We start from the raw sequence: 20,645 nt of genomic DNA on the forward strand, positions 1-20,645 counted from the left end.
CTGCCAGCAGAGCAGCTCCACTAGTGCGAGCATCTTTTGGGACAGCTGCTGGCATTCTCACTTTTCAAATTTGAAGTTTCAGGTGGTCTCCCTACGCACACATAATTACTCCATCAGTTCACATCCTCTTCACATTTTAAGGATCTTCGCGATTTTAAGGGCTAGAGACTTTTTTAAATTAAAGCTTAGACTCTGAAACACAATTGCACAGCCATATGCATGACACATAGTTTGTTACACATGGTACCATTAAAGTTGGTTTCTCTGTGGCTTACTTGACTTGCCAAGCTCAGTAACTTCACAGATCATTTTTGCAGCATTTCTTCTGTAATTCAGGTATCTCTACAGACGTTTAGACACATTGGTTTGAAAATCTCAACCATAAAAGGATTTAGCCAGACATTTATATTATAATAAAGTGGTCTTGTGGCCCAATAATTATTCCATTGAAGATACAAAATGTAGTGGGGGTACACTTTCTTTTTTTGCCTCTCATCCCATTCTCAGTGTTTTGCTACTCACTCCTCTTTCTTAGTATGGCTCAATCACTTTTCTACCATATTTGCTTCCTCTTATTTAAATACTTTAATAACATATTGCACTTGCAACAGAACTTGATTAGCACTACACCACTGAATGAGCATTTTGTGTTTAGCACTTCAGTAAGAAGGTACTTTAGCTGTGTTCATAGTCTCACTCAACGCAGAGTGATGTGGGGTTTGCTCATCTGAGGCCTGGGCTATGTTATACAGTTAAGTCGACCTAAGGCAGCTTACATCAACCTAATTATGTCAGTGTACACGCTACAGCCCTGTTCCGCCGATGTAAGTGCCCTACTACACTGACATAATAATACCACCTCCATGAGAGGCATAGCACTTATGTCCGTGTAGTTAGGGCAACACAATCCCTGTGTAGACACTGGATTACTTACATGTGCTGTTGGCTGTCTTGTCAATTTCATGGCTCCATGCTGGGCCGTGAAATTGACAAGAAAGCCTGGCTCTTGCCTGGGCCTCCCTGCTCCCCACTCAGGGAGCGAAGAAGCCTGGCCCCGGCTCTCAGTCGTGAGCGGATAGGCGAAAAGCTGGGCAGCTGCTCCCTGCTCCCAGCTGAGAGCCCGGGGGCAGCTAGGCTCCCTGGCTCAGCTCCCCACACTGCCCCTCTTCAGTTGGTGGAAGTGCTCCAAGTGAAGGTGCGCACCACTGACAGAAGGAGGGTAGTGTGGACATCAGCCACCATGGTAATTTTTCTATGTTAAGTCAACTTACAGACTTTGGTCAACTTAAGTCTGTAGTGCAGATGTGCCCTGAGTAACTCATTGTGCTGTGCTGCTGAACAGAAGCCGATTGTCTGCATTCCTGGTTTTCCAGTGTTTGAGTTCTGGAAATTAAATTATCCTGGAAGGGGATGAGAATTACAGGATGGGGATGCTGGCAACCTTAGCCCCATGTTAATTAAGGTATTTGCATGCTGTTCTATCTAATTTTAATTGTTTCAGACTGTTTCTTGTCGGACTGTTTTTCAATCTAACAGCTTTTACTGCCTAGTCATTCCTGACAGCCTATGCTTTTCTCTGTTAAATTAATCTTTTTTTAATCATGACTCAGTGGTAAATTTCTCACTCCTTGAGTTTACACTCTTCAAAAGTGTAGGCTCGTTGTCCTGTTAGTCATTGTTTAACCAAACTATACCTATTTATTGGCTGTCCTGTTACCATGCTAGATAAACTGTGTCAACCAATTATCTGAAATATTGTGCAGTCTTTCAAACATTGGTGGCAGAGTATCTTGAGGATTTGGTTTGAGTAATGTTGAACATGATCTGTACAGTTCTAGCTATTACATTTTTATTTAACATTTTTTGAGAAATCTAAGTCCACTTCTGAGGAAACTAGCACTTTATTCTATCAATATGCAAATTAAAATATATAAACCGAATAACCCAAATATGGTATAAAGAAGAAAGCATTTTCAGGGAACTCTGGACTTGTCTGCCATCTACAGTATTTGTAATGTTAGTTACTTAAAATCACAATTTATGCAAGATTTGAAAACCAGATGAAACAAGATTAGCCAGAGAAGCAACATACATTTTGGAAAATGTTTGAACTTTGTATTAATGTTTAATGGATTCATCTTGGTCACATGTACAAACACTAATAGAAGTCTAAAGAGTGAACTGTTGATAAGCGTCTTTGAAAAACTTAATGCAAACCATGAAAGCAAAGCAATTACCTGTGTAGACTATTTTATTTGTTACTTCCCTGCCTATCAGATGACCGGATATCTTGAACACCTCAAACATAAATGAACTTAAGTTGATAAGCACTATAGGAAAAACTGAAAAATTTGGTTTACAGAATGACAAGGTAAATGTTACAGTATTTAGCAGTGATTTCATGACTAGATGCATTTTATATTTTTTTATTTTGATTTTATCAGTTGGGACTTCAGTATTTTTTGAAAATATTTTTTCTGTAAAGGATGCATGTTTGTGAAGGGAATATTGTAACATTTTCAAGAACTTGCATTCTGCAATGCTACAAGAACCCCCAAATTAGTCTGCATTGAGACTAAAGATAGTAGCTTTAAAAATCATGAAATAAAAGCTTTAACTTTTTTTATTGTAAAATTAAATTACTGTCAACTTGTTTACATATTTGTATTCTAGAGCGCTTTTTAAACACTAATCCACTTCTCTTGAAATTCTTTTGTAAATTCTACTTTCTGAGCAGGATGCAATGCGTATGTTACCGTAAGTATGACTTTTAAAAACAATGTAAAATAAACTGCAGACTTACTAGAAACTAACTTGTTTGTACTTTTATTATAAATTCCTCATCTGAAACCACACACTAACTGTAGGGAGCTCCTTAAAGAATGTTTGATGTATGGTTAAATTGTCACTTAATATTTTTGGAGTGCCTAATTTGAGAGAGATAGGACGCTATTGTGTGCATAAAAGCTTGTTGTTCCATTAATGTGGACTTGAAATAGGTAAAACATTTTTAAGTGTGTAAACAAAATGAGTAGTTATCTGATGAGGAAATGTCAGGGTTGGGGTTTTTTTGGTTTTTAAACTGCAAGTCTACTCAGGTATTCTATCAATTAGGATATTCAAGTGGATTTTTTTGAATTAAACGTCATTTTAACTAACATACTTAAAGCCTTTCATTCCTACTCCTTTTTCTTTTGAAGCTGCTTTTATGTAGGGGCACCATTTACAGAGGGGGGGAGGGCACTTGCCCCCCAAGTTTTATTTCATATCCGATAATTTTACATGCAAATTCAGAAGTCACAGATCTGTCAACTTCCTCGGACAGCATACTCCTCTCCCTCACATACTAGGGCATAAGGAGGCATATGAAGAGCAAGGTGACTCCAGGCAGTGCCCCACCCTTGCCTTCCCAGACCACATTTATGGCTGCAGTTGCCTGGTGGGAAGCAGCACTGGGAGGCAGCTGCAACATGTTTCCTCCTGTGCTGCCCCTGCCATGGCTTAGTGGGGCTGGGCCCGTTGGCACATGGGGAGTTGAGCAAGTTGAGCTCTGGCTGGTTCCGCTTGGTTCCAGCCGCAGGTAGTCAGCTTGAGCCATGCATCTGGAGCCTCTGGGGAAAGAGGCCACTTGTACACACAGGAGCATTACACCTTAAGGAGTCCTCTGAAAAAGGTAGAAGTCTGGCCAGTGGTGTGGCCAAGGGGGCGTCTCCCTGGTTGGCTCAGTACAGAGAGAGCCTGGTACTTCGCAGCCAAGCCAGCTTTGCACTTGTGGAAGCACCTCTGTCAACCCAGGCACAGGGTTCCTCGGGCTCTCCTGGGTGAAGAGACCTATGTGGGGCTCCAATTGCTCTCATGCTCCCTATGACCCGGCGCTCCCCATCCCTCATTCAGTGGTGTCTGTATGGTGCACTTGGGGTGCCAAAGCAGTGCCAGTATCTCCCCGGTACACCAGCTCAGGGTACTCATCCTTGGCCTCCTTGGGATGGCTAGAAGCAGTGCTGAACCTCTCTGGCATTTGGGAGGCTCTTGTGGTGAAGTCGAGCCATTGACTGGGAAGTCAGGAGGTGAACACCTTTCTAAGCAGGATAGTTAGGGAACTGATTCCAGCCTGCTGGCATCAGTCAGATGGGACTAGAAAGGGGGAATTAGGCCTGAAATTGGCAAGTTAGTGTGTAGCATGGAGATTCCTTAATATGCCCTACTCAATGAGGTGCATAAATCACCTTCCCCTAAGACTGCTACCAATATCTTTGGTAGGATGTCAGTTAAAAAAAAATCAGTCTAGTCTCCATATATATTGTAGGTTTGCTTAAAATTATTTGTATACCAAACCTAACATTAACAAATGTTTATATATACACACACAGACACACAAAGCTGTTTTTTGTTCCCATTCACACATTCTCCATGTCATGTTTGCAACTCGAAATTATAGTATTGTGAAAGAACTAGAGGATAGATACATAAACAGGCAATGAACACAGCTGTTTTCATTAGCCAAGTTGAGTGAAATATACAAATCAAACATAGCGGGAAAGAAATTTGATTTTAATATTTTCCAAGGCTATTAGAAAACAGGAAATAAACTTTTGTAAAATAATTTTGAGACTCTTTGAAGACTGTTTTGTTTATTAATTAACAATATTGGTCTGAGTATTCCACTGAAGTTAGCAAAGTTATAACTGGCAAGTTTAGCTCATTTAGATCAGAAAGCAAAGCTTTATTTTCCTCCAGTGACATACTTTGAAAAACATTAATTGATAGAAGTCTTTATTTGTAGCCTATGATTACAGTAACCCTTTACTAGTATGTAATGTGGTTTAAATATAGTTTGTCTGAACTGTAATCTAGACAATAGTAATAAATCACTTAGCTTCATAACCGGAGATTCCATGCTCAGGCCCTGGAGGTTACTACTAATTATTCTCACTGGGTTATGGTTGGGATCCAACAGGAGTTTGACTTTTAAATAGACCTTCCAATTCCAAGTGTCTTTGATTTGGATGAAGACTCCTTTATTTTTGATTAAACTATTTAAATGTCCCTACTTTGTGTATTTTTTTAAACAAGTTGTCAATTTGACATTCCTGTTCATACTTAAAATCTCCATCTACTTTTCCACTAAGTAGGTGCACTGAGTTGCTTCAGATCTGTCCTCCACTGCATTTAAAAATAATTGCAGGGGTAAGCAATTTTTTTTTTCTCTCTACTAAAGAGTGTTTGAAGTATCAAGCTTGTGTTTCTGATATGTGTTAAGGCTCCAAAGCTGATACCTCAAGGTTAGGGCTTGGGAATATCTTGCTGTGTTATCACCTGCCTGTTCTAAACTTCATATAAATTTACAATATGGCTTTAAGTGGTGGTCATACTTTTTTTTTCTTTATATAGGAGTTCAATACAATGCTCCTGACAACTTAGAAATTAGCTATCTGCGCACGCACGCAAAAAATCTTTGAGAATTTTCAGGTTCCTAAGTAGCCCCTGGCATCATGGTTGAAGTCCCCCCCATTCCCCAAATCTGAAATGGCACCCATGCTTTTCATCTGACAAAGGTAAAGAGTTATCTTTGAAGTCAAAATAAAGTTTCACAGATTAACCAGTAGGGGGTGCTGTATAACATTTAAAAGTTACTGCTGCATGCCCTCTCCTTATCCCAAATGAAAAACCTTGCTAACTTAATTTTGCTGTGTTGTGAAGCTTCGTTCGTTGATTGTTTCCATCATTACTTTAGTTATTGGCAGTACATGTTGAGTTCATTCTTGCGACCTGGGGATCTCTTCTGTTAGAATTCAAACGTGCACAGCTTTTACTGAACAAGGACTCATGACAATGGAATTTCAGGTAGCATGCTCCTTGATGTATGTACCAAGTATGTATCTCCTATTTCTTCTCAACTCGCATTTAAAACTATTTAATCTTGTCTGCTTTCAAATATCCCTTACGTGGTGTGAAATCTATTTAACCATAGAAAACATGACAATGTTAAGTGGTGTCAGATGGCAAATCAGCATTGCTAACACTGACTGAGATGAAGCAGCTGTAGCAATGGTGGGAAGTTCAGAGAATTTCTCTAGTGTAGACAACTGCTTCTGGGCCTGATCCAGCAGACACTGTTCTCTACTGAGAAGAACAAAGTGTTACCGGGAGTAGGCCATAAATGAGTGCCCTTCTCACTAATAAAGGTACTACTTACCATGCTTGATGCTCTGTTGGGAGAAGGACCCGAAAAGAGCTTGTGACCTTTTTCTTTTACTGTTTTATGATGTATACTGAAGACACTGAAAGTTTGCTCTTTTAAGGAATTTGTTTTGTTTTTTCCCCTCAGTTGTGTTTTCCACTAGAAATTCAGGTCCTGGCTAACCTTGAGGATTTTATGCTGAATTCAGAATTAGTGAAACAATGACATTATTAAAGGAAACAAAAAACCTTTGCAGCTGATTTAAGCTTATATTCAGCAATGCCAGTGTCCCAGAAATATGTATTTAAAGTGCAAGGGCAAAAGTAATGAATAGTGGTAAACAGTGGCCAAATATTCTTAACGTTTAAATAAATCCTAGATTGTACCAGTATTTTGTGAATTACCTTCTGGAAATCACTGTTCTATATTTACATAGTGTCATTGTTCCAAAGTAAGCCATATCTGTGACCCCCTTGCTCAGTCTTTCCATAGCCATCCTTCTAAAGGCCAGACCCATAATCTGTGATTCACCCTACTTATATGGTGAGTCTCCCAATTATAGCATCCCTGTTTACCAGCAGTTGGCAGCCAGAGTTTGCCCTCCCTTATACTTCCTTCTTAGAGATGAGGGTGGTAGATAGTGACAATGCTTTCTTCAAAACAAAGTTTTATTGATTCATAAAAGTTAGCAATCTGAGAGAAAAGGATTAAAACTACAAAAGGTCAGGATGTGTATTGTTTTACTTAAACATAGTAGTAGTCTACACTTAAATTAGATTCACCAAGCAAGATTGCTCAGTGCAGTGCAAAATTTTGGACCCTAAGTGCTGTAGTTCAGTTGATCTAACCTCCACTATACATGCGGCTAGGTCAGTGGAAAAATTCTTCTGTGGACCTAGCTGCTTCTGGGAGAGATGAATTAACTATCAATGGAAAAAACTGTCAATATAGGAAATGTCCTACATTATGGTGCTGCTCTAGGGTATGGTGATGGGATAGTCTACCCCTTAAAGGTATTACTGCCTACTGGTCAGTCTTGTCCATCATAGAGCATTGCAATTTAAGAGTTTGGGGTGGTCTGATACACAAAGCCTGAGGGGAAACAGGTAGAGAGGAAAGGGGTACCAGGAAGAGGTAGCACTTCGAAGGAATCCTATTACACAGATCCCAGACCATTATAGATACAGTATCTGCATTCACCCTCGCCCCCAGTCTCTCACATGGCCTGTGTTTTGGGTGGTGGTCCTACTGTTTTAGCTATCTTATTCCAAATGGAGCTTATCATGTCCAACTTCACTGAGGTTCCACCCAGCTCCCAGGATAACTGGTGGTGATCCTAAACAATGAAGAGAATGAGTCACTAATGCAAACAATATGCATTTGAATGCAGCTAAATGTATACATCCAGGAACAAAGACTGTAGGCCATACTTACAGGTTGGGAACCTATATCCTCAGAAGCCATGACTCTGAAAACCTTTTGGGGGTCATGGTGGATAATCAGCTGAATAAGCTTCCAGTGCAATAGTATGGCCGAAAGAGCGAATGTGATCATTGGATGCATCAACAGGTAAACCTTGAGTAGGAGTAGAGAGGGTTATTTTACTTCTGTCTGTGGCACTGATGATTGCTGGAATACTATGTCTAGTTCTGGTGTCCACAATTCTAGAAGCATGTTTATAACTTGGAGAAGGTTCAGAGAAGACTCACAAGAATGATTAAAGCATTAGCAAACATGCCTTATAGTGATTAGAGTTAAGGAGCACTATCTTTTTCATTTAACAAAGAAGTTTAAGGGGTGACAATTACAGTCTACTACTACCAGCATGAGGAACAAATATATAAATGGATTCTTCAGTCTAGTAGAGAAAGCCAGGTATAACACAATTCCATGGTTGAAAGTTTAAGATACATCAATCCAGACTGGAAATAAGATGTACATTTTTAAGTTAATTCACCACTGGAACAATTTACAAAGGGTTGCAGGGGATTCTCTATCACTGACCATTTTTAAACCAAGATTGGATATTTTCCTAAAAGATACACTCTCGGCAGGGCTGTCCCTGAGGGGTACAGGGGCTGGAGCAAATCAGCGTGTATGGGACCTCCCTTAACATTTTTTATACAGGTGAAATCTGGTTACAGTGAACTTCAAGAGCAGCTGCTAGCTGCAGGTTAAATATTGATAGCACCCCGCTGTATAATTGTTATTATATTGTAGTTTTTTATAATTACAAAGTGTGGATACCAGTCTAATAGGTCATATTGGCTGTAGAATGACCGTGCCTAATCGGGTACAGAATGTGAGCGAGGCCAAACAGCAAAAATTAAGATGTTTGTACACCAATGTGAGGAGCCTCGGTAACAAAATGGAGGAACTGGAGCTACTGGTGCAGGAAGTGAAACCAGATACTATAGGGATAACGGAAACATGGTGGAATAGTCGTCATGACTGGACTACACGTATTGAGGGGTATGTGCTGTTTAGGAAAGACAGAAATAAAGGTAAAGGTGGTGGAGTAGCCTTGTACATCAATGATGAGGTAGAATGTAAAGAAATAAGAAGTGATGGAATGGATTAAGACAGAGTCCGTCTGGGCAAAAATCACATTGGGGAAGAAAACTACTAGAGCCTCCTCTGTGATCGTGCTTGGGGTGTGCTATAGACCGCCGGGATCTAATTTGGATATGGATAGAGCCCTCTTTAATGTTTTTAATGAAGTAAATACTAATGGAAACTGCGTGATCATGGCAGACTAACTTCCCAGATATAGACTGGAGGACGAGTGCTAGTAATAGTAATAGGGCTCAGATTTTCCTGGATGCAATAGCTGATGGATTCCTTCATCAAGTAGTTGCTGAAGCAACTAGAGGGGATACCATTTTAGACTTGGTTTTGGTGAGTAGTGAGGACCTCATAGAAGAAATGGTTGCAGGGGACAATCTTGGTTCAAGTGATCATGAGCTAATTCATTTCAAACTGAATGGAAAGATAAACAAAAATAAATCTGCAACTAGGGTTTTTGATTTCAAAAGGGCTGACTTTCAAAAATTAAGGAAATTAGTTAGGGAAATGGATTGGACTGAAGAACTTATGGATCTAAAGGCAGAGGAGGCCTGAGATTACTTTAAGTCAAAGCTGCAGAAGCTATCAGAAGCCTGCATCCTAAGAAAGGGGGAAAAATTCATAGGCAGGAATTGTAGACCAAGCATCTCAGAGAGGTGATTAAGAAAAAGCATAAAGCATACAGGGAGTGGAAGATGGGAGGGATCAGCAAGGAAAGCTACCTTGTTGAGGTCAGAACATGTAGGGATAAAGTGAGACAGGCTAAAAGTCAAGTAGAGTTGGACCTTGCAAAGGGAATTAAAACCAATAATAAAAGGTTCTATAGCCATATAAATAAGAAGAAAACAAAGAAAGAAGAAGTGGGACCGCTAAACACTGAGGATGGAGTGGAAGTTAAGGATAATCCAGGCGTGGCCCAATACCTAAACAAATACTTTGCCTCAGTCTTTAATAAGGCTAAAGAGGATCTTAGGGATAATGGTAGTATGACAAATGGGAATGAGGATATGGAGGTAGATATTACCATATCTGAGGTAGAAGCGAAACTCTTAACAGCTTAATGGGACTAAATTGGGGGGCCCAGATAATCTTCATCCAAGAATATTAAAGGAATTGGCACACGAAATTGCAAGCCCATTAGCAAGAATTTTTAATGAATCTGTAAACTCAGGTGTTGTACCGTATGATTGGAGAACTGCTAACATAGTTTCTATTTTTAAGAAAGGGGAAAAAAGTGATCCGGGTAACTACAGGCCTGTTAATTTGACATCTGTAGTATGCAAGTTCTTGGAAAAATTTTTGAAGGAGAAAGTAGTTAAGGACATTGAGGTCAATGGTAAATTAGACAAAATACAAGATAGTTTTACAAAAGGTAGATTGTGCCAAACCAACCTGATCTCCTTCTTTGAGAAAGTAACAGATTTTTTAGACAAAGGAAACGCTGTGGATCTAATTTACCTTGATTTCAGTAAGGCGTTTGATACTGTGCCACATAGGGAATTATTAGTTAAATTGGAAAAGATGGGGATCAACAGGAAAATTGAAAGGTGGATAAGGAACTGGTTAACAGGGAGACTACAGTGGGTCATACTGAAAGGTGAACTGTCAGGCTGGAAGGAGGTTACCAGTGGAGTTCCTCAGGGATCGGTTTGGGGACCAATCTTTTTTAATCTTTCCATTACTGACTTCGGCACGAAAAGTGGGAGTGTGCTAATAAAGTTTGCAGATGATACAAAGCTGGGAGGTATTGCCAATTTAGAGAGAGACCGGGATATCATACAGGAAGATCTGGATGACCTTGTAAAGTGGAGTAATAGTAATAGGATGAAATTTAATAGTGAGAAGTGTAAGGTCATGCATTTAGGGATTAATAACAAGAAATTTAGTTGTAAGCTGGGGACGCATCAATTAGAAGTAATGGAGGAGGAGAAGGACCTTGGAGTATTGATTGATCACAGGATGACTGAGCCACCAATGTGGTGTGGCCGTGAAAAAAGCTAATGCGGTCTTGGGATGCATCAGGCGAGGTATTTCCAGTAGAGATAAGGAAGTTTTAGTACCGTTATACAAGGCACTGGTGAGATCTCACCTGGAATACTGTGTGCAGTCCTGGTCTCCCGTGTTTCAGAAGGATGAATTCAAACTGGAACAGGTACAGAGAAGGGCTACTAAGATGAGCCGAGGAATGGAAAACCTGTCTTATGAAAGGAGACTCAAGGAGCTTGGCTTGTTTAGACTAACCAAAAGAAGGTTGAGGGGAGATATGATTGCTCTCTATAAATATATCAGAGGGATAAACACCGGAGCGGGAGAGGAATTATTTAAGCTCAGCACCAATGTGGACACAAGAACAAATGGATATAAACTGGTCATCGGGAAGTTTAGACTTGAAATTAGATGAAGGTTTCTAACCATCAGAGGAGTGAAGTTTTGGAATAGCCTTCCAAGGGAAGCAGTGGGGGCAAAAGACCTATCTGGCTTTAAGATTAAACTCGATAAGTTTATGGAGGAGATGGTATGATAGGATAATGATTTTGGCAATTAATTGATCTTTAAATATTCATGGTAAATAGGTCCAATGGCCTGTGATGGGATGTTACATGGGGTGGGATCTGAGTTACTACAGAGAATTCTTTCCTGGGTATCTGGCTGTTGAATCTTGCCCAGATGCTCAGGGTTCAGCTGATCGCCATATTTGGGGTCGGGAAGGAATTTTCCTCCAGGGCAGACTGGCAGAGGCCGTGGAGGTTTTTTACCTTCCTCTGTAGCATGGGGCATGGGTCACTTGCTGGAGGGTTCTCTGCTCCTTGAAGTCTTTAAATCATGATTTGAGGACTTCAATAGCTCAGACATAGGTGAGAGGTTTATCGCAGGAGTGGGTGGGTGAGATTCTGCGGCCTGTATTGTGCAGGAGGTCAGACTAGATGATCATAATGGTCCCTTCTGACCTTAATATCTATGAATCTAAGTTCCTATAATTTAAAAAAACCTCACTGATCATGATCAGTATTGCACCGCTTACATTCTGAAACCCACCTTCCTGGACTTCCTTGCCTCAGAAACTGGGTGGTTCTTGGAAGGCCTATATGTGCCCTGGTGCTCGGGGACCCCAGGACCCTCCAGCATGGAGCAGGGGCTCTAAGCAGGGGCTCTGGGGGCTGGGAGGGGGAGGGAAGGCGGAAAAGCAGATGGATGGAGGACCCCAGTCCTGGTGGGTAGTGGAGACAGCAGAGTTGTGGGACCCCAGGTCCTGGTACTGCGGAGAGGGGGACCCCAAAGCTGGAGAGCAGAAAGGCAAGGAGGACCCTGAGGCAGGGGAGTGATAAGGTGTCATAAATATAAAGGGAAGGGTAAACCCCTTTAAAATCCCTCCTGGCCAGAGGAAAAATCCTCTCACCTGTAAAGGGTTAAGAAGCTAAAGGTAACCTCGCTGGCACCTGACCAAAATGACCAATGAGGAGACAAGATACTTTCAAAAGCTGGGAGGAGGGAGAAAAACAAAGGGTCTGTGTCTGTCTGTATGCTGCTTTTGCCGGGGATAGAACAGGAATGGAGTCTTAGAACTTTTAGTAAGTAATCTAGCTAGGTATGTGTTAGATTATGATTTCTTTAAATGGCTGAGAAAGGAACTGTGCTGAATAGAATGACTATTCCTGTCTGTGTGTCCTTTTTTGTAGCTTAAGGTTTTGCCTAGAGGGATTCTCTATGTTTTGAATCTAATTACCCTGTAAGATATCTACCATCCTGATTTTACAGAGGGGATTTCTTTACTTCTATTAAAAGTCTTCTTGTAAGAAAACTGAATACTTTTTTCATTGTTCTCAGATCCAAGGGTTTGAGTCTGTGGTCACCTATGCAAATTGGTGAGGATTTTTACCAAACCTTTCCCAGGAAGTGGGGTGCAAGGGTTGGGAGGATTTCGGGGGGGGGGAAGACATGTCCAAACTATGTTTCCCAATAAACCCAGTTAGAGTTTGGTGGTGGCAGTGGAGATCCAGGGACAAAGGATAAAATTAATTTGTACCTTGGGGAAGTTTTAACCTAAGCTGGTGAAAGTAAGCTTAGGAGGTTTTCATGCAGGTCCCCACATCTGTACCCTAGAGTTCAGGGTGGGGGAGGAACCTTGACATAAGGTCTGGCACTGGCCTAGAGGTGGCATTAGAGGACCCCACCCAGTTCTGGGAGAGGGGAGAAAGAGCAGTGGGAGGGGGAGGTGTGGGGGACACCAATGCTGGGCCACGGATGATGGAGACTAATACCTGGCACTCACCTGTGCTGGTGGAGGATCCTGCCGGAAAAGGGAAGGGTCCATCTGAGGCAGAAGGTCAGGGTCAGCCTGAGTCAACTTACCCTGGCACTAGTGGTTGGGGGGAGGGGGGTGGTGCTAGGAGCCTGCAGCAGCAGGCAGCACCGGGAGCCAGCGGAGCGGAGCAGGCTTGGGCCACGCCGCTTGCTGCTGCTACCACAGAGACTGAGCCTGAGAGGCTGCAAGCAAGAAAAAGAAATAAATGTCCAGGCTGGTGAGTGCAGGGCACAGGCCCGACCCCTGCTGCCAGCACCAGGCCCCTGCTCGTCTCCCTGAAGCGCAGGATCTGTGGCGGTTGCCTATCGCCCCGCCTCCCTGAAGCACAGGGCCCGGGCCAACTCCTATGGACATGACGGCTCTGGCACTAGGACTTATTTTGAGGAAGTTCTAGGGCCTGCGTTATACAGGAGGTCAGTCTAGATCACAATGGTCTCTTTTGGCTTTGGAATCTATGAGTCACAGTTCTTTAACAATGTTCTGCCCCTTCAATTGTTTAATGTGTCTGTCCCAATGTTGCATTGCTGTCATATGCTGCAATTGGTTAAGGAACTGCAGAACAACAGTTCTGTTCCCAACAAACTACTTTTTTTTTCTTCCCTACAAGTTACAGCTGGGATCACTGGATATAGATATGCAAGGAACTGGGAGGGTGCAGAGGGCTAGGGGAGCAGAGGACTGGATTGCATTTCCCCTCTCCAAAGCATAATATAGGAATTCTACATTCACTGAGCCAGTCAGATTCTGCAATTCCGTTTCTCTACTGAATATGGAAGGTGAAAGACCCTCTTATGCATCAGTTAACATCCTATTAATGAAATACTTGGCTCTTTTCATCTATAGAACTCAAAGCACATTACAAAGGAAAGTAACTTCACAGATGTGGGGAAAGAGGCACTGTTCCTTCCATGGCACCATAATTCATGCTTGAAAGTAATCACCTTTTTGCTTTTGAGCTTGCACAAACTGAAGATGGGGCTTAAAAAGGGAAGCAGAGTAGTACAAAAAAGGACAGGCAATGGAAGGGAGCAGACCTCTACCCTGAGCTCTGGCCAAGTACTGCCCAGGATCTCTTGTGGCCTGAAACCTGGAAAAACAGATCTGACAGGACCGACAACAGAGAATTTTAGGGAGCATTGCTAATATGAAATCAAATAACAGCTTTATAACGATGTATCTCCTCCCACATGATGGGAATTCTACATGTTATTTACGCCTACGAGGGGCGTGGATACCAGCACTGGTGCACTGTCGCTTTACACTGCTGAAACTTGCTGCGCTCAGGGGGGTGTTTTTTCAAACCCCGAGCCAGAAGGTTGCAGGACTGTAAATTGCCAGTGTACACAAGTCCTAAGGTTCCGATCCAACTCTACTGTAGTTGGTGGGACTGATAGTTTAAGGGAAGTTAGACTGGATCTGGGAGCAATAGAAATGAGCGGCAAAAGATAGAGATGAGAGCATCAGAGAAGCAACAGTGATATCAAGAGGAAAAAAAACCCACTAATATGACATTTGGAAATGGACTTTGTTGGTGAAGAGGCTACCCACAGGGGCCTCTCCAGCTGAGGAGCACAGAGTAGTAAGAATGGGTGTCCTGATCTGCCCTGTGAAGAGACTGCTGCTGAAATCTTTCCTTACCTCTCAAAATGCTTCTGCTACAGATGAGAGCTGCAAACCTCCAAAAGTAAGCTGTGTGATGGCAATTTTGTGATGTTAGGGCATCTCACTGTTGTGCTATGTGGCTGGACTAAAATAAATCTCAAATTCAAGACCACCTGTGGTAACTGGGCCAGATGCCAACTCTTTGTGTCTTTTCAGAGTGGGGAAAAATACCATCACAGAATGAAAGGAAGCTGAGGCTAATCTGGACAATGGCTACACCAGCCATACATTCTAATTCAGGAGAAACAGTGTGATTGTCAGCATGCTGGCTATCATTTGTATAATTCCTCCAGATCTATGTTAGGGTTTATACTGGCACCCACTGCTGTGGTATCTGAGCGCCACGCACAGTTGCTGTAACATGGTTCCTAGTGGGCCTCAGAGCAGATGTCTGCACTGCAATGTAAGCCCAGGGTTAGCTGAACTTGAGTTAATGGACACTGGGTTTGTTAACTTAAGGCTTAAGTGTCTACACTCATTTGTGACCCCAGGCTAAGAACTGTTGAACCCTGGGTCCCAACCTAGGTCTCCAATATCTACACTGCATTACGCAAGCCCAGATCCACACAGCCATATCCCAGACTGCTTCGTGCTCTCCAAAAATATGGCCACTCTAGCCCTTTGTTTGCAGTGCAGTATGGGAAAACCCAACTGTTCACTAAACTTGCCTATGGAGAAAAGAAGAAAGTCAGCCTGGGCGTTGCTTTCACTAGAGTCCTAGTGGACAATGCTAGTGGAGCTGCATCTACACTGCCTGCAAAACAACAGGGCTTGGAGCCTGATTCCCAGCTTGACTCAGGTGTGGATTCTCCATTCCTGGGGGACGGCGGGTCTGAGCCCTAGGTTAGCGTGGATGGAAGGGGGGGGTGGGCTTCAGTTTGAACCTTGGGCTTACGCTGCAGTGTAGACAGAGCCTTCAGCTCCTCTTCCCTCCACAAGTTCTGCTAGGGCCCCGCTCCTGTTTTGCTTTCTAAGTTACTGCGCCTCAGGCCATGTGCTTCCCACGGAGACCTCCGGCTCTGCCCCTGCTGTTTGGGGCAGTTAGGGTGACCAGGTGTCCTGATTTTGTACGGACAGTTCCAAGATTTGGGGCTTTTTCTTATATAGGCACCTATTAGCGTGAAAAATCCGGGCGGGGAGGGTATCTGGTCACCAGCGGCAGGGTCCCTTCAGCGCCGCCACGGCTGTTCGCGGCCAGTTACTCGCCTGTCTCTGCAGACGCGGCTCCCGCCGTGCCAGGCCCGAGGAAGCTACAACGCCCCCGCCCCCGCCCGAGCTCTGGGCAGCGCCGCTGGGCGGACGCGCCCACCGACACGGGGGCGGCGCCTCTGGGGCCGCGGACGTCGCGCCAGCCTCGCGCGCGGGGACGAGACCGTTGGTGCCTGGGGAGGGCCACGCTCGCCTCCCGGCTGTCGCCCGCTGCCTCTTCCCTCCCCTGCGAGCGGAGGCTTTTCCTGCCGCTGGAGGGCGCCCCCCGGTCGCGCCTGGTGGCGGGGATGCAGCGGGGCCATGGAGCTGGACGAGGCGTTCGGCTCGGTGGGGGAGTTCGGCCCGAGCCAGAAGCGCCTCACCGCCTTCCTGGTGCTGCTGCAGGTGGGCGGGGGGACGCGCGGCTGCTCAGCCCGGCCGGCCCCGGTCCCGGTCCCGGGCGGCGGCCTGTCCCCCCTTCGCTGCGGGGGGGTGGAGACCCAGGGTGCCGCGGGCCGCTGGCTGGGGCGGGCGGGGCGCTGTGGGGGCACGGCGGGATTTCATGGGACGCGAGAGGGACGAGGGCGGGTGGCGGCTGCCCGGAGGACGGGCGGGAGGGCGGAGAGGGCGCAGGAGGCCCTTTCCCTTAGCTCCAGCAAGCGCCCGTCCGCGCCGCCGGCGGTGCGTGTCTTAGACCCTCCGTGCGCCCTGGACTGGGGGGCGGGGGTGCCAGACTGCAGCCTGAGTGGCTGCGCCGCGTCCCCCGCCAGCGGGGAGCTGGGCGTGCCTGGATGAGCTCGGCGTGGCTGGCAGGGGAGAGGAGGGAATCCTGGCCCTGAGCGTGATTTCCTCTCAGCCGCGGGGCTGGGTTTCTTTCTGGGTTATTGGCACGGAGCCCTGCTGTGACCCCGACGCTGGCCTCGCGTTGTAACCTCCTGGGATGTTTGCACTAACAACCAGAAGATCTCGCTGGCTCTCCCAGGAGTGCAGCCTCTCCCAAAGAAATAATGTGGATACAGTATTATAAAAATAAATGTCAGATGAAAGTTCTGTCAGAATAGTTTTATATCGTTAGGCAAGAAGGTTATTGAATATTAAACTAGGCTGTTCCTTGTTCATGCATCACCTACAGTGCAAACCAGTAACTTTTTATGCTTTTAAACAGATGTTGTTATTGGTTGTTTATCTTTTGAAGTTCCCTTGGGCTTTAGAAGGCCAGGCTGGCAAAATTTACATGTGTTGTTTTAATATAAGGAGGAAGCCTGGATATGCACGAGCCAGGATACAAATAATCTTTGGTAGTAAGTTTTATATTTCAGCCTGTGAATATGTTGACACAGTGTGAGAAGTAATCTCCCCCTCCCACCACCTCATGCAATCAGTAGATTGAGCTATAGTACTGCAAGTCAAGAACTCCTGTGTTCTCTTCTTGTATCTGTCAGTGACCTGCTGTACGACCTTGGGCAAGTCTTTTAAGTTCTTTACATATTATTTTTCCCTATTGTATAGTTGGGATAGTACTTAACTATCCTGTAGGATTGTGGAGAATAATCGCTACATTTTTCTGTAGCGAAGTTTACAACTGGCGTTTCAAGATTAACTCCAGGAAGATTGCCTTGTAGCTACAGTGTAACAAAACAGCATGAATGGTGTTGAAAAAGCTGCTGATCTTTTAGGCTCCACTCACATAAGATAGATGAAGGTGTTGGAGTTTACTGTTTCTAAATCGTTCCTTTTTTAAAAAAAATCAAATGTAAAGAAAACAAACAGACCACCAGTGTCTTTTTGATCATGACCACTTCTTGTTCTTCAGGATTTCTTCTGCAGTGATCTGAGATGGAGTTGCTAGATGAACCCTATGTTTGCTGCTCCTTGCATTTTTCATTGTCAGAGATGTGGTGAGGTATTTGGGGGTATATGTGAACTTCTCTCATCCAGAAAATGCTATCATTTTTCTAGATTTCATCTGGAGATAAGAGGTAGCGTCTTCCATGGTTTTAGATAGATGGTTTTCAGTTCTGCTGGTAGGAATGAGCCTCAAGATGGTTTAGGACCTTGGTGTAGATAGAATAGCTGTTACCTTGGCAGTTTGCTGGCCGCTTTCTGTTTGAAATCTAACATTCTCTTGCATTTGTAATGGAACTGTTTGGCATGCTTATTATAGTATTTCTTCAGTCCTCACCGTTCTTTTGTAACTTCTTCAGAACTGATTGTCTTTGGCTATAGAAGCACTTAAGTTTTTTGTTCTGCCCATAAGTCTTGGGGCTGATGCTAGGCAGCTGTCTCTAGCTCATCTGGTTTTTCAGAAGATCTAAATACCCAATAACTTCCATTGACCTAATTATTGACTAACATTAGGTACCCATTTTTGAGAAAGTTGGGCATGGTTCATATGCAAACAGTTTTTTTAAAAAAAGTGCCATTTTAAAAAGACAGATATGAAATATCTAAATATTTAAAACATAAGAGGTAATAGTAAAAACATTTTTTCAATGAATAGTGTATCTTAAGTGTTTCTTTAAATAAGACCTTTTAATTGAATACTTCTCTTACTTAGTTCATTAAAATGTCAAGCCTTAGGAAAAAGTGTATAATTTTGTTTCATTCCTAAGTACAGCATACTTTCTTTTTTTATTTCTAAAACTGCATCTATTTATGCATAAATCATATTTATGACTAGGCATGTAAAAGCATTGTTTTCAATGACAAAATTGGCTAATCCAAATATAAACAGATCCAATCTCCAAATCAAACTGCAAAACTAGATGTATTGGACCCTGCTGGACCTGTTGGGGGAAACTAGCTCCAGAGTTGAATTCCTTCCATTGACAATACAGCATCGAAAGGTGGTTAAGGTTTGGGTATATATTATTTTTCAGGAAAGTTGGTTTAAATAAAAAAAAAATTAGAAACACAGAACTAAGATTGCACTTCTCGTAGAAGGCATTCAAACTTACTGTGGACCTCTTGAGGCCTGCAGGAAAGGAGAGCCTCCTCATGAGCCTTGTCATGGAAAACTTTCTTTTTTTACTATGTAGCCCAGGGGGTCTTGGGGCTTCAGTCCTGTCACTGTGAGAGGCACCTGCTCAGGACTTTAGCCCTGCGGGGACAGGGGGTCTTGGGGCTTCAGCCCCACTCCCGCTGAAGCCCTGAGTCCTGGCAGCTGTGCCCTGTGGGGCTGAAGCCCTGAGACGCCCCGCGCCCTAGTGGGCAGAAACCAGAGGTGATGTGTGTGGGAGGGCACATAGGGTGCCCTCCCAGATTTTTGCAAGGGTTTGCTGGACCAAATCAGTCACACTGTGCTGGAGGGCCCCCTCCCTGCATGGCAACTGCTGGAGCCAGCAAGCTGCGAGCTGCAGCCGTGGGGAGAGGCTATGGCAAACAGCTGGGAGATGCAGGGAGAGCCACTGCTTCTGTTGCTGCTGCCTCTCCCCACTGAGCTAAAGTGGCAGCTCCAGCTGTTTGCCACTGATTTTCCATGCAGAGCTAATGCCTGGGAGCTGCAGGAAGGGGCCGTTGAAGGTAATGGGGGGCATGCTGAGGGCTTATGAGTATGACCCCAGCTGTTGGGGGGAACCTTTACATTATGCTCCCCCACTCTCATCAGGCACCAGTTGTCTCTAGCAGAAGCCTTTAGCCCCACTGCTCTGCCACAGGGCAGAATCCTCAAGTTCCTCCCCACCCCAGTCTGTTAGGTGGAGAATGGGGGGAGGGATGGGGCTCTGTGAGCCGCACTTTAACTGTAAAAGAAACACATGCGGCCATTTGACCACCCCTGATCTAACCTCCCTAGTGATCTGGTTCAGTCTCTGTAAGGAGAAAAGCTAGAGGTTTCTAACTTCATTGGTTTGCTGTACTGATTTGTTGCTGGAATTGGTATTCCTTAGTGATGTTACTAAATAAAATGTTAGTAACTCTTGGAAACAATCTTTAATTGAATTAAATTTTGGCCTTTGGTGCTAGATCAGCTAGAAGTCCCTAGTAAAGTAGTTTATAATGTCCTTTCTGTGTTCTTGCTACAAAGCAGCAAAAAAGAAGTTTGAAGAATTTTGAAATTTGCGGGAGGGTTGCAAAATCAAAATGTTAATAAAAACCCACTGAAAATCTTAAATATGACATGATTGCTGTCCCTTCAGAATGCCCTGGCCTGTGCGTTCCTGTCCAGAGACTTAAAGACAATATACTAGCTGAGCTGTTGTGATTTTGAATTAAGAGAACTATTGTAGCTCAAGTTTTAAATATTAGTTCAATGAAGAGGTTAAAATATTTATGATAAACAAGAGGGCAAAATATCATGTAAATTGTTTATCCTAAACAATTTTGTCTCTTCTTTTTAGGTATATGTGGCCTGTCAGTCTATGCTTATTGTACTAGTGGGAGCTGTGCCAGAGTATCATATTGACCAGGGAGAAATTCCTACTAGCACAGAGGAGCTTGCCAGACATGTCCGATTTGCAGATAAGTTCACATCTATAGCAACTGAGGCAAGTAGTTTGTGCTATATCTTTTCTTAACGATTCTTTTCTGTCTGGTTTATTCCTTTATCATCAGTGCAGGATTCTCTCTTGTGAAGCCTGAAGAAGACTTAGTTGAATATGTTGCTTGCACAAATTGTAATTCTTCTGTACATGAGGACATAGGAATTGCTGAAGATAAAAAGGTCACTTGGGCCAGGCATCTCACTTTTTGACTTACTATAACTCACATGTCTCTGCTTTATTACTATTTTCTTCAGTTTCCTTAAAT

General features: G+C 43.7%; 1 protein-coding gene and 1 long non-coding RNA gene across 2 annotated transcripts in view; one reads left to right on the forward strand and one right to left on the reverse strand.

The window, feature by feature from the left end:
- Positions 1 to 6,860: 6,860 nt before the first annotated feature.
- Positions 6,861 to 15,852, reverse strand: LOC140914786 (uncharacterized). The gene is made up of 4 exons (XR_012159991.1): positions 15,823 to 15,852; positions 13,017 to 13,231; positions 7,616 to 7,756; positions 6,861 to 7,517 (listed from the first exon to the last, which is right to left on the reverse strand). It is a non-coding gene; the product is annotated as an uncharacterized LOC140914786 (long non-coding RNA).
- A 156-nt stretch (positions 15,853 to 16,008) lies between these two features.
- The window catches only part of LOC140914785 (solute carrier family 22 member 15-like), a 56,724-nt gene continuing 52,087 nt past the window's right edge, over positions 16,009 to 20,645 (forward strand). The window contains exons 1-2 of the mRNA XM_078853803.1: positions 16,009 to 16,304; positions 20,237 to 20,383. Of these exons, the coding sequence (XP_078709929.1) occupies positions 16,221 to 16,304; positions 20,237 to 20,383 (231 nt within the window). The 5' untranslated portion in view covers positions 16,009 to 16,220. The remainder of the gene's footprint in view (positions 16,305 to 20,236; positions 20,384 to 20,645) is intronic.

This window comes from Lepidochelys kempii, chromosome 7, assembly GCF_965140285.1.
Source record: "Lepidochelys kempii isolate rLepKem1 chromosome 7, rLepKem1.hap1, whole genome shotgun sequence".
In the NCBI taxonomy this organism is placed as follows: domain Eukaryota; kingdom Metazoa; phylum Chordata; order Testudines; family Cheloniidae; genus Lepidochelys; species Lepidochelys kempii.